Source organism: Haliotis cracherodii, unplaced genomic scaffold (genome assembly GCF_022045235.1).
Source record: "Haliotis cracherodii isolate W230 unplaced genomic scaffold, xgHalCrac1.p SCAF_2, whole genome shotgun sequence".
NCBI lineage: Eukaryota > Metazoa > Mollusca > Gastropoda > Lepetellida > Haliotidae > Haliotis > Haliotis cracherodii.
In genome coordinates, this window is record NW_027266275.1 from 47,961,266 (window position 1) to 47,978,821 (window position 17,556).

General features: G+C 40.8%; 1 protein-coding gene across 1 annotated transcript in view; it reads left to right on the forward strand.

The window, feature by feature from the left end:
• The window catches only part of LOC139468155 (RNA polymerase I-specific transcription initiation factor RRN3-like), a 346,794-nt gene that overhangs the window by 157,624 nt on the left and 171,614 nt on the right, over positions 1-17,556 (forward strand). The window contains exon 8 of the mRNA XM_071249934.1: positions 6,227-6,395. Within this exon, the coding sequence (XP_071106035.1) occupies positions 6,227-6,395 (169 nt within the window). The remainder of the gene's footprint in view (positions 1-6,226; positions 6,396-17,556) is intronic.

Sequence of the window (17,556 nt, forward strand, 5' to 3'; positions counted from 1 at the left end):
TTTGTATGTTTATCCTACACCATCAGCTTAGTCATTATATTGTTATCTTTGTACGTCCATAACTTTCAGAAATGAGAAGAGATAAGCATTTAGTGTGAGTCTCCCGCCGTAATATTGCTGGAATATTGCTAAACAATACTCACTCACTCACTCACTCACTCACTCACTCACTCAGAGAATTTGAAACAGAGGATGTTGATGGAATTCCTCAATTCGGACCATTTAAGTACTGTCGAAAATGCTAGAAAAATGCTTTCCTGGCTTCATTTAATAAATACAAGTCATACGAATAAGAAAAGAGCATTATTAACAATGATAACGTCCCTAACTCAATGCTTTTCAATATTTATGCACTCCTATATAAACAAACAAAATTCTAATGTGCATAATGGCAGGGAATAGTGATAACCCTGAATTTTAGACTTATCCTATGTCACACAATGCATCTTTCTTCCTTTTTCAATCCTGGAGTGGAGACACCTCAGAACAAAGTTCCCAACTTCAAAAAACACCTCACCCAAACACATTCCTATTCATCACCGTTTGGCCATCCGGGTCACCTACCAATCAATCCCATGTGACCCAACCTAAACTTACTTGACCAATTAGTATACTTTCCCAAGTCATTCTCTTTCTCATGACAGGGAGCATGGATCATCAAGTGTAAAGGAAGCCAAATGTGTCAGGTTAAAAGCAGTGAGATCAGCCGTGGTTACTGCTGCAGTGTCTGTTTCATCTACTGCTGGATCAGTATTAGAAGAACAGGGATCGAACAGCTTTCTTACTGATGATATTCCCGGGAAAACGAGCACGTTCATTTCCTGCTCTTTTCAAGCTAACGCCCATAGCCCGGCTTATTATATGGCTCATCAGAGGAAGCCCAGGTTAGGGGAGGGCCTACCTTTAAAATACAGTACCGCAAACTTTTCAAACATGTGACAATACCCTATGACGTAATTTGTAGTATTTTCAGTCACACAGGGGAAACAATGCCCTGTGATGTCAGGGGTCATTGAGTGTGCATAAGCTCCTCCCAGTGATCTATCATCTCTACATGAAATTCCATTGAATACACCAAGCAGTGTGGAGAGTTTTGAATATTTGTTTACCAAATATAGCCTGCGGCGGCGCATTTTATAGCAAGCGCTAGTTTACGAAAGCACTTTTATTTTTTATTTATTTTTTTATTTCATTTTTCTCATAATTCAAGTGGCTAAAATGGTTATAAATGGGAACTAATATACATATATTATTTTTTCGGTTCATTAATTTTCATTATCATGCACAAGAATGCAGTTTATTAGGGATATTATATTGGCGCTGAACACATCCAAATATCCTCTATCCTTAGCCCTTGGATCCCCTTTACGATCAATCACCCCTTTACGATCGTTAGGGTTAGGTACCCGTTTAGTGGCTATTAGATTACCCGAACTCTGTCCTTAGCCCTTGGATCCCCTTTACGGTCAATCATGCCTTTACGATCATTAGGGTTAGGTAATTCTACCCGTTTAAGGGCTATTATAGATTCTATAGCGGCTCCTAATATTCTTCACATAAAAACGTCAAGTAAACAGGATGAAATGGTTTTGTGTGGAATACTTTGGCTACTGGAAATTATCCTGGAACATTCACACAAGCCACTTTCACCGGCTACATTTTTTCAGCACTGATTCAAAAGCGAACTCACCGTTGTGTTGTCACTCATGCACATGCCTCCCTCGTTCCTTACTATTATCCACATCATCCTTACAGTGCTCCCTACCACACTTTTCTGTCACCAAATCCACCTGACGAATGATTAAATACCATATCATTCATGCGTACTCACGAGTTTCGACGTGTGACGTCTGACGCCTGGAGCCGTTTTCAGTTCGCACCATATCGGTCACCTATTTGACCCTTTTCGTTCAGTTCCGTAATGTCGTTGGCATGACTAGTTAAATTTGCACATTGTTTCACAGTGTTGACGTAGCTCAGTCGGTTAGCTGTCGGGCTAACACTCCGAAGGTCGCGAGTTCGTGTCCGATGGATTCTCACAAATACTGGTTGCTTGTCTTTGAGACATGTGACTCACGGCACAGACCGTCCTCACGAGAAGATGTGGTACTGTATTCTAAAGGTGCTTCTAGGGCAGCAGTAGCCCTTATCCATGACAAATTCCAAAGAGTTATGGACTTATTGTCACATCATCTGGGATCTGTCACAAACTTGTGCCACAGCAGGGGGACCACTTTAATGTGAGGGTATACCACATCATAGCAGATGCGCTGTCCCGACCAGATCATCCATCCCTCAACTTGAGTGGTTACTTTGCCCAATGATATTTCAGTTGATTTGACAGTTTTATCCAGACCCAGAGGTGGACCTATTCACCACAAGGTTCAACAAGCTGCCAACCTTCATGTCATCTATTCCAGATCCACGGGCATGGGATCACAACATGTTAGCCATTTTGTGGGAAGGCCTCAACGTGTACGCCTCTCCCCCAACTGGCTTTCTACCTCAGATTCTGCAAAAGATGGCAGCCACCAATCACCTTCTATTGGGTTTGGTTGTGCCCTTGTGGTTGGCAACAAGCTGGTTCTCCTTCCTCGTAAACATTTCAGATCTAAAATACCATCGTCTGCCACTACGATGGGACCAACTCCTTCAACCTCCCTCAAGCTGCCTGCACCTAGCCCGGACATACTCCATCTTTGCATATGGCTCATCTCCAAAGATCTCTCTTAGCCAGGGGTTATTCCAGGCGAGTAACAAAAGCTATTGCTGAGGCACATCTCACATCAGCCTCACTCTCAGTGGCTCCATCCGTCCCTTGTAACGCTCCATCTCTGTGTTTGGCACATCTGCAGAAGTCCCTTATCAAAGGCCATAAGTGCAGTTCATCATTCATCTACTACATGCCTTTTCAAACACAAGTGGACAGCCTTTGAGACCTTTTGTCGCGCTCGTGACATTTCAACTCCTACCTCAGCTTCACCTCAGCAGTTGAAAAACTCTGTCTTTGCCACCACTTTGAGGCCGAACAACAATCGCTCATCCACTCATATAATCTAGCAGACCAAGCCTGTCGTTTTTTACCCCCTCAGTGGGACCTGAATGTTATTCTGCAACAATCGCTCATCCACTCATATAAACTAGCAGACCAAGCCTGTCATTTTTTACCCCCTCAGTGGGACCTGAATGTTATTCTGCAACACCTGGCCTTGGCTTCCTGTGATTATGAACCACTGGCGGAGAAGAACCTCTAGATCATCATACTGAAAAACGTTTTCCTGTCTATTCTGGTTACGGCAACTCGTGTTAGGGAAATTCGCGTTGGATATCACCAGAGTCCAGTGGATAAGTTTGTCTGAAGAGACTTTTGAGTCTTCATCTATGAAATCGCCATTAGGCGCGGCCGTTCATAAAAACTAAGAACAGTGTCCCAAACTTTTATTCAGCTCACCTCTGCCTTGGGTATTTGTGATGTAGGGTTTTGGTTCGAAGGTCCTTGCTATGGAATATTGTCTATTGTTTCTCTTCTTGCCTTGGTTCACTTCATGAACTCAATTGTGTTTGACAACCTTGACGAAGCATTAAAAGAGTTGCCAAACCTTGCTCACTCAATTGTCCGTGGGACATAGAATCGATGCCTGTCCAAGATCAATTTTAAGTCGTCAGCGTGAAGTGATGTCATTAAACCTGAAGTCTGGAGTTTAAGTCCCTGACTTTCATCATAAGCTGAGTCGCATTTTTCAATTATGATGAGTCAGCTACCCCAGTGTGTTTCAAAACAAACATATTTCTTAAATGTTTTTCTTTACTTATAGCAAAAGAATCTCTGCTCTTGTACACAGCAGACGTAATTAAAAATTCACATATTGGTTTTAGTTTCAACAAAATCACTAAATGCACTATTGTATCACTGGATTTTCAGGTTCATCAACAAACTAACACTTACTTTTTCATGGATATTGAGTGAGTGACTTTCTCACCATTGCCAAACAACATTTTCTTTTGCGACTAAATCTTTCTTGCTGATTGTGCAAAATAAACAAACTATTACAGAGGTGATGGTTGCCACAATATCTTAACAGACATTACCTTTATTCACAATCACAATTATAAATATTCCTGTGCCCATGTATTTTGAACGATGCAGTCTTAATGTTTTCAATATTCCCTCACCCATTTCTAAAATCACAATCATGAAATGAGAGAAAACGGTGGGAGCCTTTTGTGGTAGGTCAGTGTTCATTCACATCTAGTTCCATGAAAACATTCAGATAGGAATCATTGATTACACTCTACTCAAACCAATTGTCGCCAAATTTGTCATTACAATAGGGTTCATGTTTCAATTAAAAAAATTACGTCTTTTTTAATTTATTTTTACTTAATTGAATTAAATGCTTTTCAGATTTTCTATAAGTACTTGCACGTTCCTCAAGTCTGTCCATTTTCCCAAAGTCACAGACCCCTGCTTATTTTACTGACTAGCCGCAGCGAAACAATTTGCTCAACTCACTCAAGATTCTGTGGATATTCTTCCATAACATCATTTAATGTCCACAACAAAAGATTTCACTGTTAAGAAGTTCTTCTATAAGGGACTTATAACTTATATATAATAAACCCTTGTATTTTAGTTTCAGACATTGTTGCTTGTTCGTTATGAACTGTGACTTGAAGACATCCCACACTGTACAAATTGGGAACATCATCAAATGAACATTTGTCATTCAAGACAATGACACCAGTGCAGGGTTTCAAATGACACACAATTGTCCAGGACCCACATTAATATTCACTGTACCCAGCTCTTGACACGGTATATAAAGGTCCTGTAATTAAAATAATTATCAAATTTTACAGTTTAGTACACTATACCATTTCATTACTTTACAGGACTTTCATATTTACTGTAAGAACCCTTAAAATGATCATGTAAGTCAAAGTAAAGCCATGCCAGTGTTTTATATTTTTGTGAATATTTCTTTGCATGTTTAGATTGAGTACAGTGCTGTAAGGGAATGTGAACTATTAACTGCTATTTTAACCTTGGTCCTTATTGATATGTGAGACAAGTAAATGATGTTAAGTGTGTATATATATACATACACATATTCTTGATCCATAAAGATCCAGGTTAGAATAGATCTTTAGCAACCCATGCTTGTCATAAGAGGCGACTTGAATGGTCAGGCTTACTGTATTGCTTGATGGATGTCATCATGTTCTTATTTCATGGATCGATGTTTTTGATATCAATCATTGGTCCAGACTCTCTATATACAGACTGATGTCATGTAGCTGGAATATTGCTGAGTGCAGCGTTAAACAACAAACATATCCCTCTCCTTTGAGTTCATTATGACTATCTTCATGTAGGTACTCAAGACATTTTAATCTTTGTTACAAGAGCTGTTGGACATGTATGTTTAGATTGTACTTGCAAATTCTTTTCTTGTTTGACAGGCTGGAATTAGAGTTACTTTTCTGAAAAATAATGCCTTTTTGACCTTTTACTTAATTTCATTCACATGGGAGTTCTTTTGTACATTTTGTCATAGCAACTGATTTACGACTACCATTGTCTGAAGTACATTTGACTCCAAAGGCAAATTACCCTGTAGCCATGTCTCCATAACTTAATTGTCATTACGTTTTAGGCGCTTATCCCCGTTGTTCATCCTCACCAACATTTAATTTTATATTGAATGACAGCCAACCTGGGCTACTTTATCACTTCCCGTTAATTACTGTTATCTATAGTATGACATTTATTGCCTAAATTGTTCATCCCCTCCCCCCCGCCCCCAAAGTCCCATGTCCAGAGCAACGTCATTGTCTTTCCATTGTTGTTCATTACTATATATGTGCTACCATAACACTGTTACTACGGTGTTAGTCAAGCTTGGTATTCCAAGTGCTGGTGTAGGGACGACCTCGAGCAGGATGTGCCGCTCATAGGAAACACCCTGAGGTGAGCTGGAGCTCCGCTCACCTCATGTATGCCTGAGCTGGAAGGTCCGCTCATTGCTGTGTTTGTGTTGTCAGAGCAGGTATTCCACTCATTGTGCAATTGTTGTTTATTGTTGACATCTTGTGCATAAAGCATTCCCAGAGAGTGATGTCGATTTTGTCCTTTATTCCCCCAAGAGCTAATTCCCCATCAACATGCGCGTTGACAATTTTGTACATTTTTCTTCTAATGCCTCCATCTCTTTTCTATTTGTAGGACATGGACAGTGTTGATGCCATTGTTGTCCAATTGCTGCCCTTTCATCTTGCGTCCCCTCTATCACCTGGAGTGCTTCTTCACCAACCTACTGCAAATACCAGCCTACATGCCAAGTCTCCGACAACCCATCCTGGAACTAATCGTGTCCAAACTCGTACAGTTGGATGTATGTTTTGATCAGTGAATCTTTAACAGTGACATTTTCAGTTTCCAGACAATATTTTGTTTGTTTTTGTTTGTTTGTTGTTTAACGCCACACTCAGCAATATTCCAGCTATATGATGGCGGTATGTAAATAATCAAGTCTGGACCAGACAATCCAGTGGTTGACATCATGAGCATCGATCCACGCAATTGGAACTGATGACATGCATCAACCAAGTAAGCGAGCCAGACCACCCGATCCTGTCAGTTGCCTTATAGGACAAGCATAGCCGTAAATGGTGACTAGGCGAGAGCAGCCGAACAATGGGAGGCTCACTGATCACTTTTAGCTCAAAGTAGACACAGATTATGGATAACACTTCTTTAATACTGGGGACACCCAAGTAGGAAGCAATAAACTACACGAATTGAAACCAACAATCGGTCATACCTACTTGGGTTGTCAGTCAAGACATGTGGACTTTGCAATCGCAAGGAATTCACATTATCAAAGTGTAAATCTAAAAGATCTCTTTTCCCGTGTCAGCGGGCATCTCATCATAAATTACTTGAAAGAAATTGGTCTGTATAATAAATTTTAAATATGTATGTGAATAATTAAATGCTTGTTTTTAACTTTGGTGTGATGCTACTATTAACAGACATTATTGAAGGCTCTGTCCAGGAGGTTAAAGTACCGTAAAAATATTGCCCCCCTGTGTGACACGTAATCCTATCATAATCAATGTAACTATCATCAACCAGTGTTTTTAAGCCAACTCATTGATAAGTATTTTTTAATATTGGCTAGCATTGTGCACAACCACCAGTAGCTAAAGTGATGACGTAAATCCTGCTGGGGTATCATGCAGGAAGCAGAGGTACTGTAAGTCCCCATGATCCCCAGTGAGATGGCCTAGCTTTGGTTACTGGTGGCCGATAGCCCGTGTTTTAAAACTGTATATATAATATTGTTATGCTCAAATATGTTTCATTAATTGTTTCTACATATAGTATTCTCAAATATGTTTTACAACTTGTATTTAAACAAAACTTTGCATAAATGACTAAATTGTAAATATATTAACTTGGTCTCGTCACTATATGCCTGAGATAATTCCGATGTGACGTTAAATTTGAACTCACTCACTCACTTTTGAATACTGAAATGGCGACGTTTTTGTACAGATCCTTATACCATTGTCAAGCAAGTACTTACTTACTTACTTACTTTGGAGATTTAACGTGCGCTTTCCGACTGATGCGTATTTCGCACACGGGCCCGGCCAGGCCAGGCCATTTAATGTGTTTCCGAAAGGGGCGAAAGTGGTGTGTGCAACCCAAGAGGGGACTTTAGGGGTTGCTTATATAGAATTTTGGAATTTTCAGATTTGGAATAGGTGCCGATGGGGTAGGGGAGGAGAACTAAGGGAGCTGGGTATGGTGGATGTTTGTTTGTTTATGTAATTTTGATTTGGTAGATTATAGTGTTTTTAGATGCGTTTTATTAGTTCCGTTTTGATTAAGAATACGCCTAAGGCCTTGAAGTTTTCTAGTTTATTTTGTGGGTTTAGTATTGCTTCTAGAGTGAGAGCCTTGTTTAGATTGAGGGTGGTTTGTAATGCGGTTCGATGTGTGAGGTAGTGTGTGCAGTGGATGAGTGCGTGTTCTGGGGTTTCTAGTTGTTTGCAGTGTGGGCAGTTACCTGTAGTATGTTATTTAAATTTTTTTAGATGGTTATTTAGGTTGGTGTGTCCTGTTTGGAGTTTAGTGATTACTTTGTCAATTTTTTTTGATGGATGGAGAATTTTTGGTTTGGTTAGTGGTTTGCTGAGTACTTTTTTGATTTGGCTATTTGAGTTTAGATAAAGGTTATGCCATTTTTTGGTGATTTTTTGCTTGTTTACGCTTTTAATTTCTGATTTTGAGATGGGTAAGTTTAAGCTTATTTCTGGGATTTTGAGGGATAGTTTAGCTGCTTTATCGACATTTTCATTACCGTATATTCCTACGTGGGCGGGTATCCACAAGAAGGTTATTTGTTTGCCTGCCTTAGTTAGGTCGTTGGAGCTTTTAAGTATTTGATTTATTAATTTAGGTCTGTTTTTGGTATTTTTGTTTTGGAGGGCTTGCAGTCCACTTAGGGAGTCGGTAAGTATTAGGATTTTTTTGTGTTTTTTGGATTCTTGATTATGGAGCGCTGAGGCCATGCCCATTAGTTCTGCCGTGAATATTGATTGGTTGTTTGGGAGTTGGAAGGATTGTGTGGTTTTAGTTGGTTGTGTGGTATGGACTCCGAAACCTGTGTGTTTGGAGGTCGGATCTGAAGATCCGTCCGTGTAAATGTGACACCAATTTGGCCAATTTTCGTGTATGTATGCTAGTGTGGTAGTTTTAGCTATGTTTGGGTCGGTTTGTTTATTTATTTGGCTAGCTAGTGTTGTGTCTATTATGGGTATTTTAAGTTTAAGGGTGAAGATTTTTGATTGTTTGCAGTTTTGTTTAAGATTTTTAATTTGGTGTTCATTGAGGTAGTTTGTTATTCTTTGGGATATTGGGGTAAGTAAGGGGTGTTTATGAGCTAGAGCTTTGTTTTGGGGGCTAATGTTTTGGTTTATTAAGTTTTGGATGAGTGGGGTTTGATTGGGACGCGGCCCAGAAATTTAAGCTTAGCTGTTCCCTGCGTAGACTTAATGGCATTTCTCCTGTTAAGGCCTGAAGTAAGGTGTAGGAGGTGCCATGTTGGGTGCGTGTAATTAGTTTGAGAGCCTGATATTGTATTGAGTCAAGTTTTTTAGATAGAGAGTTGTTTAGGGTGTTGTAAATGGCGCAGCCGTAGTCTAGTTTTAATCTAATTAGTGATATGTAGAGAGAGAGGAGGGTATCTTTGGAGGCTCCCCAGTTAGAGCCAGTTAGGCATCTTAGGGTGTTTAGGTCTTTACTGCATTTAGTTGTTAGGTTTTGGATGTGAGCATCCCAGGTGAGATGTTCATCGAAAATAAGTCCTAAGAATTTGGTTTGTTTTTGAAATTTGATTGTTTGGTTGTCTAGCTGGAGGATTGGGGAGGCGGGTTTCATGTTTTTATGTTTGAATACTATTCCTGTTGTTTTTTCTGAGTTAAGGGAGAAGCCCCATTTGTCAGCCCATTGTTGTATTTTATTAAGAGATTTTTGGAGTAAATTTTGGGCCATTTTAATGCTTTTAGTGCGGATCCAGAGGGCTCCATCATCTGCGAATTTCGATGTGTTTACTTTAGGGGATAGGCCCTCGAATAGATCGTTTATCATTATATTGAAGAGGGTGGGGCTGAGGATACTGCCCTGTGGAGTGCCATTTTCTAGGGGACATTGGTCCGATAGTGTTTGGTCTATACCCACGGTTATTTTACGATTGTTTAGGAAGTCCTGGATGTAGTTTATTATCTGACCTTTGAGTCCTATTTTTGAAGTTTTTGTATTAGCCCATCGTGCCATACCATGTCGAAAGCTTTAGAGAAGTCTAAGAAGATGCCTGTGGTATATTGTTTATTTAGTTGTCCTGTCTTGATATCTTGCTCTAGTCGGGCGAGGTTATCTAGGGTTGAGCAGCCAGGAGTGAAACCCCTTTGATCTGGGTTTATGATGTTTTTGGGGGTTAAGTAATGTTGTAATCTATTTTTAGCCATTGATTCCATTACTTTACATAAGTTTGGAGTTAGGGATATTGGTCTATATGAGTTAGCTTGATTAGCTGGTTTATTAGGTTTAGGGATTGGTATGACTAGGGCCTGTTTCCAAGGAGTAGGAACCTGTCCGTTTAGGTAGATGAGATTGTATAGTTTGAGTAGTGCTTGGAGTAGTTTTAGGGGGAGTTTTTTAATTATTTGATAAGAAGTTAGGTCTAATCCTAGGGCTGTGCCCTTTTTCCTGTTTTGGATTACGTAGAGGAGTTCCTCCATTGTGTAGGGTTGCTTTATTTCCAGATTGTTATTGTTTGGTTCTTTTGTGGGTTTGTTTTCTGTTTTAAGTTTATCTTGGAATTTTTGGCTGAAGTTGGAGTTACTGCTAACAGCCGAAAAGTGGTTGGCGAGATTATTTGCTTTTTGGGCGGGGTTGGTTGAGTTGTTAATGCTAGGTGTTTTTTTATGTCGTTTTAAACCTCTAATGGCGTGGATTTTGCGCCAGACCGTTTTGGCATCTGTACGGTTATTTATACCTTCGCAGAATTTTTTCCAGTCTCTACTTTTGGCTATTTGGACTAGTTTTTTAACCTGGTGGTTTAGTTCGTGGGCTAACTTTAGATGTTTGTAGTCGCGTTTTGCTTTATTGAAGGCTGATTTACGTTTTCGTCTAGTCTGTTCTATTTCCTCATTCCACCATGGTATGGTCGGTTTGCCTGTCTTAGATGTTTTGAAGGGGATGGAGATTTTGGCTGCGTTTATTTTATAGTCTGTTAGGTTTTTACAATAGGTTTCTGGATCATTATTTTCTATTTCGTTGAAGTTAGCTTCATTGCAGATATCTTGGAATTGGTCCCAGTTAGCTTTATTGTAATGGAATTTTGGTTCTTGGTTTCCCATTGAGTACTTTGAGCTAGATCTGCGGTGCATATGGTTAAGTCGATAGCCGACATTTTTTGGTTTATCTTATCGTACCTCGAGGGTTGGTTGCTATTTAGGAGTACTAGATCGTTTGTTTCTATCCATTCGGAGATTAAATTGCCATGATTATCTATTTTATCATCTATGCTCCATGTAGGATGGTGAGCGTCGCCTAGGAATATAGTAGATTTATCGCTTATTCGGAGTAGTTTGTTTAGATCCTCAGATTGGACTTTTCGTTCCGCCCAGTGGTAAATATTTATTATGTTTATGTTTCGGTTATTTAATGTGATTTTAATGCCGTTGGCTTCTAGGTTTGGCGTGTCTATTTTTATTTCTTCGTAATTTATATCTTCCCTGATAAATATGATTAGTCCTCCTGCGGCTCTTCTTGTTTTGAGTTTTGCTCTGTCAGTTCTAACTGAGTTGTAGTTAGGTAGTGTAAATTTGGATTTTTTTGAGAATTTGGTTTCCTGGATACAAGCAATGTGAGGGCCTTTATTTAGTTTAAATTTAGTTTTTAGTTCATGGCCATGGGAGGTGAGTCCGTTGGCGTTCCACTGAAAAATATTTAGTCCTTCCATTATTGGGTTCGGGTGATCGGTGATTTAGTTTTTAGTTTATTCGGTGACTTCTTTTAGACGGAGGTTAAAGAGGAAGAAGGGTAGATTGGTTAAGTTTAGATTGAAAGCTACTTTGTGGAATGATTTCATGCTAACTTTTGGTGAGTTTTGACTATGCATGTATGCTAGGAGTAAGGTGAGGTTATTTAGGTTTTGGATGTTGTCTGGTTGGGAAGTTTGGTTTGTTTTAGTTGGAGTAGTTTCTATTGTTTCCTCAGTAGTGGAGAAATCTTCGTCATCGGTTAGATTAGGGTTAGCTGTTTGAGTTTCCATTGGGGAGGCATGTGATGTGGAGGGTTGTGTAGGTGTTTGCGGGATGGGTGTAGCTGATGATTTCTTAGTGTTTGTGTTTTGTTGTTGTGTTTGCGATAGGGGGAGTGTTGTTGCCATGTGGGCTGTAGGGTGCTTGGATGAGGGTCGTGTTGTTTTGTGGTTTGTTGGCCTGCTGGGTGAGTGTGCGTCTGTGTGGGCATTGGTTTGAAAGTGAAGTGTGTCGGGTGGATTTGCAGTGGATGCACCAGGGTGTGCATGTGCCTGGGCAGTCTATTTTTGCGCATTTTTTACATTTAGTTTTACGGTATGTGCATTGGGAGGCAGTGTGGTTGTATTTGAGGCACTTTGAACATTGCTTAACCTGCTTTATATAGGGTTTGACTTCTAAGTTGGTGTGGGCTCCGAAGGATATGTGTTTGGGGGCTTCAGGGAATTTAGCGGTCTTTTTTCGAAGTTGATTATGACAATGGAGGTTGGGACCGTTTTTCCGTTTCTAGTTGAGGTTATTCTACGCGTGCTGGTGATTAGGGGTTGAGGGTTTTGGTCTTGGTTTATGTTAGCTTCTAGAGAGTATAATTGTAAGTCCTCAGTTGTTTCCCTTGGGTTAACCCTAATTACGCCTCGGGTATATTGTTGCCAATTAGGTGTTTGTTTGATTACCGTGACGTGGAATATTTGAGTTATTTTTTTGCTGCGTTGTAAGATTCTTGGTTAGGGAAGATTATCTGGTATCCTTTGTTGGCTTTTTTAATATTGTGGTAATTTATTTTTTCTCTTTTAAACCAAAGTCCTATTTTATCTGCCGAAAGTTCTAGTGAGAGAGTGGTGCCTGAGCCTGCGGAGAAGAAGTAGAGGGCGAAGGTGGTGAGGAAGGCGGCAGGGGAGGGTGTGGGCGATGGAGGTGGAGTGGATGTGTCGAGTTTGCGTTTTTTGGTGTTTTGAGGTGGCGAGTTAGCTGGTTTGGTGGGGGTGGTGTGTGTCGTGTTTTCGCCATACTCGGTCGGGACGATGTTTTCGAGTGACCTCCCGGAAGTGTTGTGCACTTCCGCAGGCGTGGGTGAATAAGGAGCTGGAATGTCTGCGAGTGTGGCGTTGCGGGTGTCAGTCATGTTGTTGGGTGTTGTGTTGGAGAGTTGGAGAGCGTGTGTTGTGGTGAGTGGTGGTGAAGTGGGAGTGGTGTTTTGGAGAGGTGAGTTGGTTTGTTGTTTTTACTGGGTGAGTTGTGTTTAGGAGGTGGAGGAGGTTGCGCTGGTTATTTGTTGTTGGTTTTAGTAGGGGGGTTTGGGAAATGGATTACTTATTATTAAAGATTTATTTTGTTGCTGGAAGGCTGGGATTAGATGAGACAAGTGGAAAGTGGGGATTAGGAGATATTTAGTCGAAAGAGTGGAGGTATGTGAGTGGTGGGCGTGGGTGGTGAGTAGGAAAGAGCGTGCGTTGTGTTAAGGAGAAGTGGGGATTAGGTGTTTTGTTTTTTTTAGGAGTTGGGTCAAAGGGTGTGTTTGAGTGGTAGGCGTGGGTAGTGAGTAGAAATGAGTGCGAGCTGTGTTAGGGAGATGGGGGAGGATAAGAGGTTGGTTATTTATAAGAGTTGAGTGTTGTTGTTTTTAAGTATTTAGGGGTTTTGTGATTAATTCGGTGAGAGTGATTTTAATAAGAGTATGTGAATAAGGATGAAAGGATAATGTTATAATTACCGATGATGGAGTTTCCTTGGCTGGCTATCAGGCAATGCTCTGTGCTGGCTTGGGAGGTGTTGCTCGCTAGGAGTACAAACTGCAACAGTGTCAAGCAAGTACTTACTTACTTACTTACTTTGGAGATTTAACGTGCGCTTTCCGACTGATGCGTATTTCGCACACGGGCCCGTCCAGGCCATTTAATGTGTTTCCGAAAGGGGCGAAAGTGGTCTGTGCAACCCAAGAGGGGGCTTTAGGGGTTGCTTATATAGAATTTGGGAATTTTGAGATTTGGAATAGATGCCGATGGGGTTGGGGAGGAGAACTAAGGGAGCTGGGTATGGTGGATGTTTGTTTGTTTATGTGATTTTGATTTGGTAGGTTATTATGTTTTAAGATGCATTTTATTAGTTCCGTTTTGATTAAGAATACGCCTAAGGCCTTGAAGTTTTCTAGTTTATTTTGTGGGTTTAGTATTGCTTCTAGAGTGAGAGCCTTGTTTAGATTGAGGGTGGTTTGTAATGCGGTTCGATGTGTGAGGTAGTGTGTGCAGTGGATGAGTGCGTGTTCTGGGGTTTCTAGTTGTTTGCAGTGTGGGCAGTTACCTGTAGTGTGTTTTTTTATTTTTTTTAGATGGTTATTTAGGTTGGTGTGTCCTGTTTGGAGTTAAGTGATTACTCTGTCGATTTTTTTTGATGGATGGAGAATTTTTGGTTTGGTTAGTGGTTTGCTGAGCACTTTTTTGATTTGGCTATATGAGTTTAGATATAGGTTATGCCATTTTTTGGTGATTTTTTGCTTGTTTACACTTTTAAGCAAGACTGAATGATTAACATATATAGTAGGTGGAGAATTAACAGTAGAGGATTAACAGTAACAACAATTGCATAGATGAGTGGGATAGCATGAGTAAGTGATGACAACAGAAGGATAATACTGTCACAACATGATGGACAGAGAACACATAGGTGGAAGCCAATTAAACAGGATAAGTTATTAGTGCTTAATGAGTTCATAGTAGATGGATGGGATGAAACAGCCTTGATCTCTGTTGATTGATGGCTTGTGGTGGCAAATGTGGACTGCTTCTGTTAGTTTTGTTTTAGTGAAGTCTTGAAGGTTGTTAGAGAGGATTTTACGTTCCTCTACTGTTAATCCCAGACCTACTATGTATTCTGTACAATGTTCCTCATGATCCTATGTCACTGGACAATGGCACACCACAAGGCAGCATTATAAGCCCAGCCCTGTTTAACATCATCATCAATGATCTTTTTGATCATGTCAACTCTCCTACCCAAACTTCTAAATTCGCTTATGATGGAGCAATATGGGTAAAGCAGAGAAATATTTCACAAATACAAAAAAACTGCCAGTCAGCCCTGGACGGAGGAGACCAATGGTGCAATAAATGGGGGTTCATACTTTCAAGTGAAGAAACTGTGGGTGATCCATTCAAACGCACGGAGAAAGATGCTATGATACCCTTTGTCTCCATAAAAGGCAAACCAATCAAACCATAAAAGGAAAATCCCTCACTAAAGCTATCAGGGATATTAGTACGAGAACTCATCTGTAGCCACAATTGTGGTGACATTCAGCCACCAGAAAGTCACTGGAAAGGGTTACACCTTCACCTGACTTGAAAAATTCCCAAAGTTAACACTGCTTTAAGATCAGAAGTCACTTAACCCAACCCACTACGATCATTAGCTATCACTAAATTTCAAACTACTTGGGACAGCTGGGCCCATATATACACTGATGGATCCAAGAATCCTATCAACAACAGTGCGGGTTATGGGATCCATATCCACAGCTCCAAACCCCAAGCACATTCAGTTTGCCTGCCTGATGGTCAGTCAGTATTCTATAATGGTTCTCTTCGGATGTACAAAACTTTCCAAATAGCCTGCTGGTTTTATTGGGGGAATTAGTCAGCAAAGAGCCGGAGTCACAGGAGACTAATTAATTTTTTTTTACAAGAACAATTAACAATTTACAATATCTCAAAATACAGCTGAGGGTGCCAAAGAGAGCTGGTACCACTCTCTGGGCTGTGAGAGAGAGATCTGCTTGGTTAGAGCGACAAACCCCTTCTGCTTAAGATCTTGCTTCTATATCTATTTAACTAAAATTTAAAACAATAAAAAGGAATATGATTGGTTGATACTGACCAGAATTTACGCATTAATAACTTTTGTGTTCAAGTGGTTGTGTAAGTGATGACACATTTGTAGTGTACATGCAATTAAGATCTCTTATTGTATGCATGGTGCAAAGGTCAGAGGTCAAAGTCTTGTTTAGGGATGGATCATGTGCGAGCGGGTATCAATGGCAGCACCCTGTGTTCTTTCGTTGACGATCAATAAAGTCTTTGTTTCACTCCATCTATCATCATATCATTTGTCAACAGGTCAAGGAGCATCTTGAATATTATGAAATTTGGCAGAGTTCCCACAAGCACCCTAACTGATGGTTCAATTTGACATACATCAGTTGTGTGGTCCATCAACAAGATGGGAACGATGATATCCTCATTGCTACTACAAATGATGATCCAGTTTTTGAATCGGAAACTCGCTTCCCTTTCAATTTCAAGCTGGGCACGTGCAGAAGATTCAAATCACTTCCATGGTCTACAGATAGCAGATTGCTGGTCCGTTGATGAAAAGAGACTCCACATCAATAACCTATAAAATTCAAGTCATCTAAACATCTCTCGTCACCAACACTCCATTTCTTCTGATTGATCTTTTCTCTAAACATACAGGGCAGAGCGAGGCACAATCTCTGGATCACTATCCCGACTAGACCAACCGTAACCAACGGAATGGTGTCTCCACCTGACCTCTACCCATGTCCAGACGTCGAAAACCAGGTTCAACACTCAGTTTCAAAGGTTCCCCAGGCATGGAACAACAATGCTCTGGCCATCTCACTGGAGAACCTCAACGTCTATGCCTTTCCCCGACCAACCTTCTACTTCAGGTTCTTCAAAAGACGGTTTCCACCAACCAACTTCGACTGCCTTTGGTTGCGCCCTAGTGGCCAGCTCGAAGTTGGTTCACAGTGCTGGTAAGCATTGCAGAAAAAATGTTCCACCATGGTCCCCTCAGGGACAGTCTTCTCCTCTGTCCTGACTTCCACCTACTACATCAGTTGGCCGAAGAAACACACAACTTTGTGTATGGTTCTTCTCCAAAAGTCACATGCCGCCAAAGGGTATTTAAAGAGAGTAGTTGCTTCTCCTCAGTATCTGCAACATCTGACATCAACTCTGAAGCTTAAGGGCTCTCCCTTGGCTACATATTATGCTGTGATCAACTCTATCATTGCCACTACAACCAAATCTAAGATCTCCATAGGTACAGTCCCTCGTTCAGTCCTACAAGTTTGCTGACCAGTCGTCCACTCAGGATCTTAACGTCATCCTCCGCCATCTGACCTCTGCGGAGTATGAACCACTTGCTCAGAAGGACTTTGAGTTGATCACCCATAAGATGTTTTTTCTCCTGGCTCTCAATGTTAATAGGGTGCAGTTTAGGAGAATAATCATGTGAAGGTCTTTCTGCACCTTCGCTGGGACTTCATTTCGCGAAGAATCAGCTTCCGGGGCAGCAAGATCGGTTGTTTACCATCACATCGTTGGCATCCAATTTGAACCAAGTTTACCATATAGACATTTCCTTTGCCCGGTTAGAGCTCTCTGCATCCAGCTCGAGGCTACAACACCACTACGATACCACAGTTTCCTTTTGGCTCCACTCGATTATCCTTCAGGCCTATGTCTTTGTTGCGTTAGCTACTCCTGTGACATCAAATCCACATGAGACTAGAGCTGTTGCCTCTACCATGGCCTTGCCTTCCTTCCCACTGTCTACGTGAAATCTCAGTCACCGGTGTTTATGGCCTCCACCGCTTTGGTCCCTTGATCCTGGTGCAATGGTCCTGCCACTAATCAACTTGTTTAGACCATGCTTTTAAATCCTCTCAAAATGCATATTTGGCTCTGTAAACATGGTAAT